The sequence below is a fragment of the Falco punctatus genome (assembly GCF_963210335.1).
Source record: "Falco punctatus genome assembly, chromosome: 1".
NCBI lineage: Eukaryota > Metazoa > Chordata > Aves > Falconiformes > Falconidae > Falco > Falco punctatus.
This window is the reverse complement of record NC_137580.1, coordinates 101,343,742-101,356,067: the sequence shown is the minus strand read 5'-3', so window position 1 is coordinate 101,356,067 and position 12,326 is coordinate 101,343,742. Positions and strand designations below refer to the sequence as shown.

The 12,326-nt window shown below is 52.8% G+C and overlaps 2 protein-coding genes across 2 annotated transcripts; one reads left to right on the top strand and one right to left on the bottom strand.

Moving 5' to 3' along the window:
- LOC308067678 (fibrinogen-like protein 1-like protein) lies at window positions 1-2,208 on the top strand (the record flags this gene model as incomplete). The annotated part of the gene is made up of 3 exons (XM_080396927.1): window positions 1-4; window positions 491-652; window positions 1,579-2,208. The coding sequence occupies 3 exons, from the start codon at window positions 1-3 to the stop codon at window positions 2,205-2,207; spliced, it is 795 nt and encodes a 264-aa protein (XP_080253053.1). The 3' UTR covers window position 2,208.
- A 5-nt stretch (window positions 2,209-2,213) lies between these two features.
- On the bottom strand, window positions 2,214-7,621 carry LOC308061060 (fibrinogen-like protein 1-like protein). Its single transcript, XM_080380574.1, has 3 exons — window positions 7,582-7,621; window positions 6,557-6,676; window positions 2,214-5,547 (listed from the first exon to the last, which is right to left on the bottom strand). Exons 1-3 carry the CDS (start codon window positions 7,583-7,585, stop codon window positions 4,913-4,915), a joined length of 759 nt encoding a protein of 252 aa, XP_080236700.1. The 5' UTR covers window positions 7,586-7,621; the 3' UTR covers window positions 2,214-4,912.
- Window positions 7,622-12,326: the final 4,705 nt, after the last annotated feature.

Genomic DNA, 12,326 nt, shown 5'->3' with positions numbered 1-12,326 from the left:
ATGGGTGAGTACGGGGCTGAGAAGCGGGGCACTTCTTGCTAGCAATGGGAGCAGCACATGTAGGGCAGCAATAGGGAGAGGCTCTGTGCACTGGTCCTCACACATCGATGGGGAGCAGTGGCACCAGTGCCCTCTGAGGGCATGATCACCTGCCACCCCTTTGAACATCAGCAGCTTGTGCTCTGCTCACCCTTGCCAGTCCCCTGCTTCAGAGGTCCGGAATGAAACTTGGCTCAGTGGGTTGTTGGGTGCTTTGCTCCACCCAAAACTATCTCGTGCATGACTTTTCAGGAGCTGGCCAAGTGGGAAAAGGCAAGGTTTTCTACCCCTTGGGCAAAAGAACTGAGGCTTTTTAGCAAGCTTTGCAGCTTCCATGGACCAACCTGATGCCGCCCAGCAGGCTTGGTGCCCTCCTGCACCTCACATGGTCATGTTACACTGTGTAGTACTGAAGCCATGGGATTTCTCACCTCTCTGGAGGGAGGGTGACATTTCACGTTTTCTCCATCTTTTCCCTTTCTAGCAGCCCAGAGCCTTCTACTCGTTTGCGTGCTGGTCTTGGCTGCCCCAGGCCATTCCATGCATATACAAACCCTAAACGTCTTCAAGAAATCTCCCTCCAACAGTTTGGCGAGTGCTCTGAAGAAAACCAGTATGTAGCATCCTATGGGCATGACAGTGCTCTCACCAACTCCTTTCAGTTCCCTGGTCTGGGTCAGCCCTGGCTGGTGAACAGCCCCAACCCATGCCCTGGGCCAGTGGAGCCGTGGTAAAATGACACTTGGCAGAGGGTGTGCTATGATGCCTCAGATTCAAAGGACACCACCATAGCATATATACAGGCAGGCAGGCTGGGGAGACACAGCACCAAGCCCAGGCTTTGCTCGGCTGGAGGGAGGAGCTCTGCCCATTGGCAGGTTGACCTGAGGTCCAGTGGGAGGTCCTGTAGCAAGCAAGCTGAAGGCATGGGGAGACCACACCTGCCAGCACAGCGGGGATCCAGTGTTGTGTGCTCACGCAGCCCAATCTGGGTGGGGAAGGGTGCTGCACCATCCCCAGCCATGGCCCTGCTCCGGGATGGAGGGTGGTGGGTGTAAGGAGGTGTACCAATGCAGGCTGCCGTGCTGTGAGTGTGTGCATGTATATACACCGTGCAGACTGATCGGGGTGTCTGTGAAGGAGTAATTTTTCTCCTGTTCTCAGTCACAGGTGGGGGGCAATGTCCTCTGCACCTTCCTCCCCAGTGTGACTGTTTTAGTGACACAACCCCTTTTGCAGGAGACCTAAAGGAGCCCACTAGTGTCCATATTCAGTCTCCTGGGCTGATACCAGCATAGTCCAGTGGGTCTGGGGCCTTTCACTGGGGCTGCCTCATTAGTTATCCCATATGGAAGAGGAACAGAGGGATGAGGCCAACCCACTCTCACCTCCAGCCAAGCACGTTGACCTCTCTGGACTGGGACAACTGATTATCCCCCAGATTCTCTGGCCAGATGTCCCTCTATACTGCCACAGGGTGAAACATGGCCTTGTCCTGTCACACAGGCTTTTGTTAAATTGCCCTCTCTCCTGCTCCAGGTGGGCCCAAGGACTGCAGCGAGATCCCTGCTGGCAGCCCCAGTGGAGTCTACATCATCCAGACCGAAGGGCTTCACCACCTCATGGTGTACTGCGAAATGAACGCAATGGACGGGGGCTGGACGGTCATCCAGAGGAACCGGCAGAGCACGGAGATCACCTGGGCCGAGTCCTGGAGCACCTACAAGTACGGCTTTGGGAACGTGCACAGCGAGTTCTGGCTGGGCACTGAGTACATCTATCAGATCGCCAAGCAGAAGGTCTACCAGGTCAGGTTTGTCATCTGGGATGCTGCAAATGACATGAAGTTTGCAGACTACAACCTCTTCAGCCTGGAAGATGAGTCCCATGGCTACCGGCTGAGGCTGGGAACGTACTCGGGGACAGCAGGGGATGCCATGACCTCAGACAATCCCAGGAATGTGCACAACAACATGAAGTTCTCCACAAAAGATCTGGATCAGGACACTTACAGAGGGAACTGTGCCTCCCGCTCTGGAGGCGGGTGGTGGTACTCGGCATGTTATTCTGTACAGCTGAATGTCAAGGGGGGCATAACGTGGGGCAGCCTGTGCAAACGGAACTGCAAAGCTTCTGCCATCCTCATCAAACCAGCTTTATACCATTAGTACTCTTTCCCCGTCCTGTCTGCACAGGGCACAGGGCCAGACCAGTGCCCTGTCGGGGCCCATGTTGCTGGCTGGGGAGCTGGGGGTGGATGGGATTGTTCCTGTATATCAAGAGCTGTTTTCTTTTCCTTTTAAACACTGTGGTTTTCTAGCATGTTCCTTTCTGGGGAGAAAACTGTGCTCAGAAACCTAAAAAACTCCTGACCCAGCAAGGTCTTATTCTCTTTTTGCTTTGCAGGTGCAGATAACTTCAGCAGCAAAATACCACCCATCACTAGCTAACCTGACCTAAGCTGCTAAGAGCCCAGGCAGGCCATGTACACATCATATTCCTCCTGTAGTCTGTGTTCATCCTGCAGAATAAAATTGCTTTCAAAGCCTGCACAGACATGTGCAAATGTCCTTCATTTGTTCGGGATCTTCTTGCAACTGCTGCCAGTTTCTTGCCAGGACCCGACCTGAGGCTCCTGGTGCAGTAAGAAAAGATTTTTGAAGGGGAAATTTTTCATAGGACTAAAATGAGGAATTAAAGACAAAACTTTCACGTAAAGAAGAGAGTTGGGTTTCAACGTGGGGATCTTTCAAAAAAGGGAATGCAGTACCACATGGCCAAGAGCAAGCACTCAGAGTAGGAGAGAAGCATCAGCTCAGTTCAGCCCTGCCAGCCATGACCTGGAGGTAGCCAGACAGCAGGTCAGACCAGCATCATCCTGCCTTGTCAAACTTGTGAATGCTAGCCCAGGCCTTGGGAGGTAACTGGAAGAGTGCACAGGGAAGAAAGGGACAACAGCACTGTGAGGGCATCAGCACACTGCATGGTTGGTATATCTGGGGCAGGTTAAGAGCTGAGGCATCATGTCAGGGATCCCGGAATTTTGAGACCTGGATCAGCTTGGGTCCATATGGGCTTGTTCCATTGTGGTGATATCTCTGTGCACTGGATAGCGCAATAGCAGACATAGTGTCTGTGACGTGATCTCCCAGTGCAGAGCAGAGGGGAGCTGCACTCTTGCTAATGCAGCCCATGATGCAGTTCGCCTTCAGCACTTCCAAGGGTGCCCTGCTGGCTCCTGAGCAAGCTGCTGTTCAGCAGGAACCCCAGGCCCTTTTCTGTCAAGCCTCTCCCCTCCAGCCAGGTGGAGTGCAAATTACTTTTTAAACCAGCAGGCATATCTCAGTCCAGAAACGTTACTCTCAAATCAGCTCAAACTGGGAAGCCTTTCCCAACCAGCAGTACCCTCACACAGTCATCATCCCATGCAACAGGGCTGCAGGCCCACAGATGCCTCCGGGGCAGCCGAGGCTGCCTGTGCAGCCTCTTCAGGAGCATGGCACTGTCATAACTCTGCAGGGTGCCCCTGAGACCTCAAGTCACATATATTGGCCTGAGAGACCCAAGTTGTTCAGGATTCACGGCCACAAGACTTCCTCAAGCTCAGCTTTTTTTTCCAAAGACAGAAGAGAGGAACCATGGCTTCTTTCAAGCCCTAAGTTCAAACGTGCCTTCATGGCAAAGGAGATCCATAGCTACATTCCCCTCTGCAGCAGTATCCAACAGGACTGACACATCTCTCACACCCTCAGGGAGCCCACCATCCTCTCCACACTCCAGTATGTGGTGGTTTCTTCCCTTTCCCAGCATAGAGCAAGCACCCAGCCATGGACAGGAGCAAACTACGGGTGAGGGGTTTGCAAGATGCTGGGCTTTGCTGGCCCTGTTTACTAATTGTTGCCTTACAGCCACAGTTCAGTGCACAGTGGCTGGAAAAAGCCATTGGAAGAAGTATTGTGTCCAGAGACCTGAGAACCAAACCACAGACAGAATTAGCCACAGCAGCCGTATCTAGCTGTGTACAACAACCACACCGAAGGGAGGAAAGCTTGTGTTACAGGCTGATGCTGAGAGCAGTCAGCAGCAGTGAGAACCAGTGTCAGGCCTTTCACTATGGAACATTGAAATATTTCAGAAAAAAAAAAAAAGGGGGCAAAAACCCGGTGCATGGCACACCTGCTCTGCACCAGCTCAGCCTGGGAGCAGAATCAGCAGCACGGCTGACCTGGTCCAGCAGCCACCACACCAGCCCTTGGGGAGGTGAGCTCTCCATGTCCCAGGGAGATCTGGCATCCCTTGGGGAGGTGCATCTCCTTGCCCACGAGAGGACCTGCATAATAGAACTACTTTCCCCCAGGTCCACCACCCCAGAGACTGGACAGAGTGATACGCACACACTTATGTGCAGCATCACCGCCGCAGGCAGGCACAAGGCAGCGAAGTCTGGCTCCAGGGTTTATTGCAGCTGATTTCTCCCAGCACGGGTAGCAGAGCTGTGGGGTGTACAGGGGAGGGAGCGGGGCCTGAGCAAAGCAGGGATACACCGATCGCACAGGAAAGGGAACTTGCACAGTCTCCCCCTCCCCAGGACAGGAGCAGGTGCACCCACCCCAAACTCGTTTCTGCGTCCCAGCACCAGCCAGCACCACGGTACTGGGTGAAGCTGCCTGTGTGCCCAGGGCTCCGGATGGTTGCCTCTGAGCCCCAGAGCTGCTGTGCTTCAGTGGGTGACAGGGCAGGACAGGACACTGCGGGCAGCACAGGACATGTACCGGGGCTGGCACGGGGCGGTTGGCAGGCACAGGAACGGGGCACTGAGCTGGGGACAGTGGCACTCCCCCAAACTCCTGGGAGGCTGGGAGCTGCGGCACGGTCAGCACACATCTGTGGGTTTGACCAGGATGAGGGAGGATGCACAGTCGCCATTATCACAGAATCCTGGCCAAAGGATGTATTTTTTGGCATTGAGCAGGACATTATGGCACCTGTCATACCACCAGCCCCCATAGCTGCTGGCGCAGTTCCCACTGTACTGGTCCTGGTCCCTGTCAGTCGTGCTGAACTTCATGTTGTCATGTAAGCCCCCCTTCTTGGGGTGATAGATGGTCAGATAGTCATCCCCATCACCAGAAAACCGGCCCAGCCTCAGCGGGTACCCACTAGCCTCACTCTCCACGCTGAAGATGTCGTACTCGGCGTAATGGGTGACGTTGGCTTTATTCCGCACGATGAAGCGGACCTTGTAGGTGCCCTGCTGCGTCAGCAGGTGCAGGTACTCCGTGCCCAGCCAGTGATCGCCCTGCACGTTCCCAAAGCCGTACTTGTAGGTGGTCCAGGATTGCTTCCATGTGATCTCAGTGTCATGAGAGTTTCTCTGGACAACAGTCCAGCCCTTGCCTTCGGTGTCCATGTCACACCACACCACGACTGGGGGAGACCTTGCTGGCTGGATGACGTACACCCCGCTGGGGCTGGTCTTGCGGAGACGGCTGCAGTCTGCGGGGAACCCTGCAGCAGCAGTGGCAAACAGGTTGTTGTGGGAGAGAGAAGGATCATATGAGTCTGTCAGGGCAACAGGGAAATACTGTAGGGGAGTGAGGACTCAGGACAAAAAGGGCTGGTTTTATCTGTGGTCTGCTCCACAGTAGCTTTTCTATTGGCTCATGCACAGGGCAACCTAATGTCTCTAAGACAGTGGCCCTGATAAGAGCCATAGGATCTATTTCTCATTACTTGCTATTTCATTTGGAGCCTTCTAATGCATCTGGCCAAGAAAAGAGGGGACAAAAATCTTCCAGATGCCAGTGATGCTATCCAGGTATATCTGATCCTCACACAAGGCCTTTGATGCACTAAGCTGCAGCTCTTGCAAGGATCAGAAATGTCCAAAATGCTCCACTGGATGAGTATATGAAATGAAAATATATGCTTTCCCTGGGGGTCATGGCATTGCAAAAGAATGCTAAGTTCTACCTTGATCTCACGGGGATCTCTCTCCAGCTTGTTGCAGTTTATCTGTTAGCAGGACTGATCTGTCATGACTCACTTTCCAAACTAATTTGCTGTCTAGTTTTCTTTTCTTGTTTTGTGTCTGATGAGGGACAATTTGCTGTGGGTAATTCTGATTCATCCCATGAAATTCTGTTTTCTTAAGAAACACAGGTCTTGCAGGGACTGTAACCCTCCTTGCAACAGGAAAAGGAAAGAAAAAAAAAAACCCAAACTAAAACTGCTGGGAGGATCTACCCTAGAACTGAAGTGTAAAAAGACACAAGCACTGCAGAGCAATCCTGCCAAGTTACGGTGTTTGGGCAGAAACCCTTTGGCTTCAGCATGGAGCCCCCAAGGAGGTGAGCATGGCTTGGCATGGTTTGCGTACGTCAGGAGTTCCTATGCTGTGCATCAGCCTGGGTGCAGCTGGCCTTCCTAGCACTTAGCAGACCTGAGCGTCAGCGCTGAGCTAAGGAGACACTTTCCTGCTCTGCACCTTTGTGCCCCCCACCTGCTCAATACTCACCGCTCCGGGAGCTGGCAGTGGGTACTGCTAGGCCAGCACTTGCACAGAGGAGAAGCATTGCCACCACGATGGGTCGGAAGACAAGGTCCCCACGGAGAAAACTTTTCCCAGCCTGGAGCCCTGGGGATGAAAGTGCCCATCACTGACGGGATCCCTGGGCAGCCCCCCAGCCCCTGGGGAGCTCGGACCAGGGAGGTCAGAGCCACGGAGTGCAGGCAGGAGCAGGGGGCTCCCAGGGTGGTGAAAGCTGCAGCTTCAGTGGAGGCTCAGCCCCTGCAAGGTGAGAAAGGGCTGTGTCACCTCCTGATCAGCCCTTTCCCTGTAGCAGACAGCAACCGGCAGATCTGTCCTCAGAACATACAGTGCAAGAGTAGCTAAGAGAGGACAGTGACACGGTTAGATCTGGGGAGAGTTTGCCAGCAGGGAGGGATCACAAGAAACAGTTCTTTTTGGAATAATCATGCTTAAGCCTTTTATATAAGCCCCTTCAGCCCAATGGCAGCTACTGGGAAACCAAAGTCAAAGGCTAGATCCTACTGCACAGATACCACTCCCAAGCTGACCGGAGGAGGTCTCCTGGGCCCACACAGTGACACAAGTCCAAACCCTCCGTGCTGGTCACCAGCGCACCCCTACACCCTGTGCTAGCTCTGTTACTGGAGGAGATGCCATCATGCCTGGGGAAGGACCCTTGTGCAACCTTGTGTGCCACATGCATTGATCAGGAAGGGAAAAGGGCCAAGTTGAAATCTGGGTCTCCACATTAACCAGCCCTGCCAGGAAAGGGGATGCAGAGCACAGGCATCCTGGGAAGGCATAGGCTGGCACCAAGCATGTGTGTTGTTTGTTGCTTTGGTCAAGCATCCCTTCTGCTACCAAGGTGCCTGGCAGCACGCATCACACAAGCAAGATCAAGGCTGCTGCCCTCCTAATCATCTTATGCCTTTGTATACTCACCCCAGCCAGGTCTTGTTTGAGCCCAGCATCACACATGAATGACATGTGCTGCTGGGAACATAACTCACCCATCACAACAGCACGGCTGAGCAGAGAGCAGGAACGTAGCGGTGCACCGTCTCATGCTGAGCTTTCCATGGTGACTTTATAGGCACTGCACACACCCACTTGTGTTCACACTCGTTATTTGTAGAGGCACAAGGAGGCACTTGCAGATTGTGGCTCGAGCAGTTTCCAGATCCCATGACAGCACAACTAAACCTCCTGAGGGGAGGGAGGCATGGCCTTCCAGCCACAAAAGCCCCCTCCATGATGAAGGATTTCAATTATTGACTCTCCCAGATACACAAACACTACACATGAATTGCCCACTTGGAGCAAATTCTGGAGAGCCATGATCAAACTGAAGTGGAGAGATGCAGCTTTTTAGGGACATACACACAGAAACTAGCAAAGGAGAGTTTAGGTTTCCTATGTGCCCAATCCCAAAGGTGACCTTGGAAAGATGAGGATCGGTCAAGAGACGTACCTGCTTGCTAACTCTCCACTGGTGGGTTTTAGGATCAATGACTTAAGTCATTGGACTGGAACCAGTGTCCAGCAGCCAGAAGTCACTGTATACAGTGTCCCCAGTCACCCCAGTCTGCATGCTCTGAGTAGACAGAGAGCAATGGTTCCAGGTAACAAACAGGTGCTTGTGGGTCCCTTTGCCACTCTCTTTCCTAATCCCTGCCTTTGGTCAGGTGAGACCCTGTTGATTCTCCCCCCAGCCCCAGAAATGTCAACCAGGGGTTGATGCCTCTACAGGAGCAAAATGCTCTCAGGACAGATTGTTTGGGAGGCCTGTTCTTCATGCCAGAAGGTGCAAACAGCTCGATCACCTTGTCAAGCCAATTTTAAGAGGATAAAGATGTGGCCCTTCTACTTTCTTCTCTGGTGTTGGTTTCAGTAGCCTCCTGACCAGAAGTCTACTTCATGGCACAGCTTTAAACATGGTGTTCACAGCAAGCCAGCGTCAAGCTGAGGGTCCCACCAAACCTTCCATACTATAGGAGCCCACATCAAGCAGTGCAACTTGCAGATCTGGATGGACAGTGGCATCCAGACCTCTACAAGTTAAGGCATCTCTGGATCAGCTTCCATCTGAACCCTTAGATCTCACCCCTGTTTGCTTGGTTAGAGGTTGAGAGCCCTTGTCCACAGTCTCATTTAGTTTAGGAGAATCAGAAAAGCAGCACTCCCGAGTCTATGGAGGGAAAAGGGCCCAAGCTGCCCAGGGAAGAAGGACCCCAGGCAGAGGGCCCATGTTCCCTCTGTGGGGGCAGAGGACGTGGGTGACAGGAGTTCCCATGAGACTAATGACAGCACTGAGCAACACAACGCCTCGGGGTGTGATGGGGTGCTCGTGCCAGGCCTGGGGGGCAGGCTGCTGCTGGTGAGCCACCCTTGGGATCATTGCTGGCAACAGAGCTGCCAGATGCAGCAGAAACATGGACTTCACGGGACATGGAGAAGTTCTCCCCTGACACTGTGTACAGCAGGCACCATGGGGCTGCTCCAAATAGATGCAAATGGTATTTCCTTCAAAGAACAGTGTGTCAAGAGGAGAGCTTATCTACAGCCCAGCAGAGACCCCAGTTTTGACTTTAGCACAAATGTTCCAGTGAATGGTATCTTCAAAGCTATCAAACAAAGGTTTTTTAAATCATGCTGACATGGGACCTCTGTCTTCTGACAGCTGCAAGAGGACCTCTGAGCAGGTACAGGTTGGAAGTGGAGCTGAGGAAAACCAGTGGCTGCACTCCAGAGAAGCAGAGCAGGGGCACCATGCAGGACTCAAGGGAGGAGAATGAAGGCATGAGCAAGCTCTCTGGTGGCAGCAAAGGCTGGCTGCTCTCCGTGGGCAGGCCAGTCAGAAGCCAAGGGTGTACGCTGTGGAGGCAATGCCCTTGCTGGCAGGACTCCGTCCTGCCACGTCCCAGCAGAGCTGAGTGGTGGCAACAGCTCCAGGCAAGGCAAGCAGTCAGCTGGGTCCCAGACACTGGACAAAAGGACGCAGTGCAAAAGGCAGGGCTGGAGATAAGCTGCAATGCAGATTTCAGTGGTCCATCCAGGAGATAAGCTACCCACAGTGTAGGCCAGAGAGGGAACTGGAGGCTGGAACTCACACTGTGTGGCTCAGGTCAGGGCTGAATGCCCAGGGCCAAGCTGAACCAGACCTCATAGGCCCAGATGAAGGTCCCAGGTGGGACTGGTCACCAGCCATTGACGCCTACTGGTGCCCTCAGCACCGTGACAGTAGCAGTTAACACTGAAAGAACAAATCACACCAGACTGGCTGGCTGTACAGGGCTCTCATGCTCCATGGGCTCTGAGGCTTTTGCTAGAGCTCTGTGGGCTTCCAAAGTGGCTTCTCAAGGCATGTTCTGCTGTGGCTGGCTCTGTATCCTGCACAAGGCCTGGCACCATTGCTGTACTCCTGCAGAAATACAGAGGCATAAGGGCTAGGGAGGGAGCTCTTCAGAGGACTGGAGAAACACATGTGAACCACGACCAGGAGGACCTCCAAGTGTCCCTGCTCTAACCTCAAAGCCAAAGCAGTGACAGCTTAGACTGCATTGCTTATGGTCACGTCTGGGTCAGCTGTGAATATGTCAAGGAAGGGATGTCCCACAACTTCTCTCTCTCTTTTTTTTTTTTTTTTTAGTCTTTGAACACCCTCAGACTGAAATGTTTTTTAACCTAATTCTAATTTCCCTCCCTTCCCTTATGTTCAATGACTCTCATCCTATCCCTGTGCACTTCCAAGAAGAGTCACGGAATCACAGGGTGATAGAATAATTTAGGTTGGGAGGGACCTCTGGAGGCCATCTAATCCAATCCCTGCTCAAAGCAGATTAAAAAAAGATCAGGTCCTTGTCCAGTCAAATTTTGAATACCTCTAAGGAGAGCAATCCCACAGCCTCTCTGTGGGCACCTGTTCCAGTATTTGACCAACTTAATGTTAAAATAAAAAGTCCCTGTTTCTAACTGGAATTTCCATGTTCCAGGTTAGATCCATTGCTTCTCATCCCACCACCATCCACCTCCTTGAACAGTCTGGGTCCATGTCCTCTGTATCTTCCCAGGCAGTTGTAGTCAGCAACAAGACCTCCCCAGTGCCTGTTCTTCTCCAGGTGGAGCAAGCCCAGTTCTCAGATTCTCCTGAAACATCCTGAGCACCAGGCCCCAGATCAGTCTGGTGGCCTCCACTGGACTTGCTCCAGTCTGTCAATATATCTCTTGTAATGAGGGGTCTGAAACAAGACACAGTGCTATGAAAAGCCTGACTCCATCTGCTCTCTACCCTCCCACCAGGTAGCTGTAGGCGGCAACCAGATCCCATTTCAGCCTTCCCTTCTCCAGGCTGGACAGGTCCATCTTTCTTAGGCTGTCAATATGTCGTGTGCTCCTGCCTTTGTTGTCTTGGTGCTCTTAGCTGGACTCCTAGAGTTTCAGTTGCTGTTGTGCATGGAGGAGCGCCACACAGGACACAACGCTCCAGCTGTCATCTCACACATGGAAGTGAATAATCCCTTCCCTCACCCTCCTGGCCACATTTTTCCAGATGCAGCCCAGGCTGCAGCAATAAACAAATCCATGCCACAGCTGTGGCTTTTTGAATAACAAACACATACTGAGCAGAAGCTGGGCCCCAGGATGTAACTGGGGTTTCAGAGAAATCCCCTCTATGGCCTTCCACCTGCCTGCTTTGTACATCCTAACCCAAATATTGGCCACAGCCTCCTGGAAAAGCTGGCCAGGAACTGGAAGCTGTTGGTGAAGCTCTGCTGCCTGCCTTTGCTTGCATCTGCTGTTGAGCAGAAGCAGCAGCACAGCAGGGCATGCACTAGAGCCTCCATGCTCGGACGGCCGTATCACCAGCAAACAGCCTGTGACAACAGCCCAGTCTGCTCCTCCACAGGCTCTGGCTGCCTTGTGCCGTCCAGCATGAGGTGGGCATGGGGTACAGGAGTGCCTCATGCCTCAGAATAGTGCAGGTATCAATATCCAGGGAGAGGATGGTCTGGCATTTTCTGTAAGAAATCCATGGTGTAAGCACTCCTAGTTGCAAAGAGGGGCTTGAAGTGAGACCATTTTACGTCAGTGTCACATCACGATTCCTAAACCTCCCTTGTGACTGCTGCAAGGGCTGCAGCGCCAGGGGAGACCACAGTGCATGTTGTGCAAAGGGCAGCGTGTTGGTGGCAGGCCAGGCACGTCAGGAGGCACCTGGAGTGGCACTTTCTGAAGTTCAGTGCACATATGCCAGGAACACTAGAGTATCTCTTCCCTGAAGGGTCTAATGGGGTCCCCAGTAGTAGCTGGGCTTGATGCCTGCTCTGGAGAGAGTGATTTATGCCTGATGTTTGATTTCCATCCAGGAGGGGGAATGCCATCTGGATATTTACTTACGAGTTGAAATGTGCAGAGGTACCCAGAGGATGCTGTCCCCTGGGGAAACCCTGCCAAGACAGGGTGGCAGCCAGGCACTGTAAATCATGGTTGTTTCAAGCCATTCACTTAATGGCACCAAGTTATTTGCTTTGCCCCTGAAGAAAGTTCTTCACCTTTGTGAGACACAGACTTCATTGTCTGAGGACATACCACTTAATGACGAAAAGCAAATAAGCTGTAAACCACTAGACCTGTTGCCAACCAAAGGACAAGTGCTGTGGTTAGGGGTCTTGTGCCTCCACCCCCTCACCTGCTGAGCCCTATAACTTTCAGGCTGGACACCCCTCCAGCCAGGCCAAAACCACTCGGCTTCCCG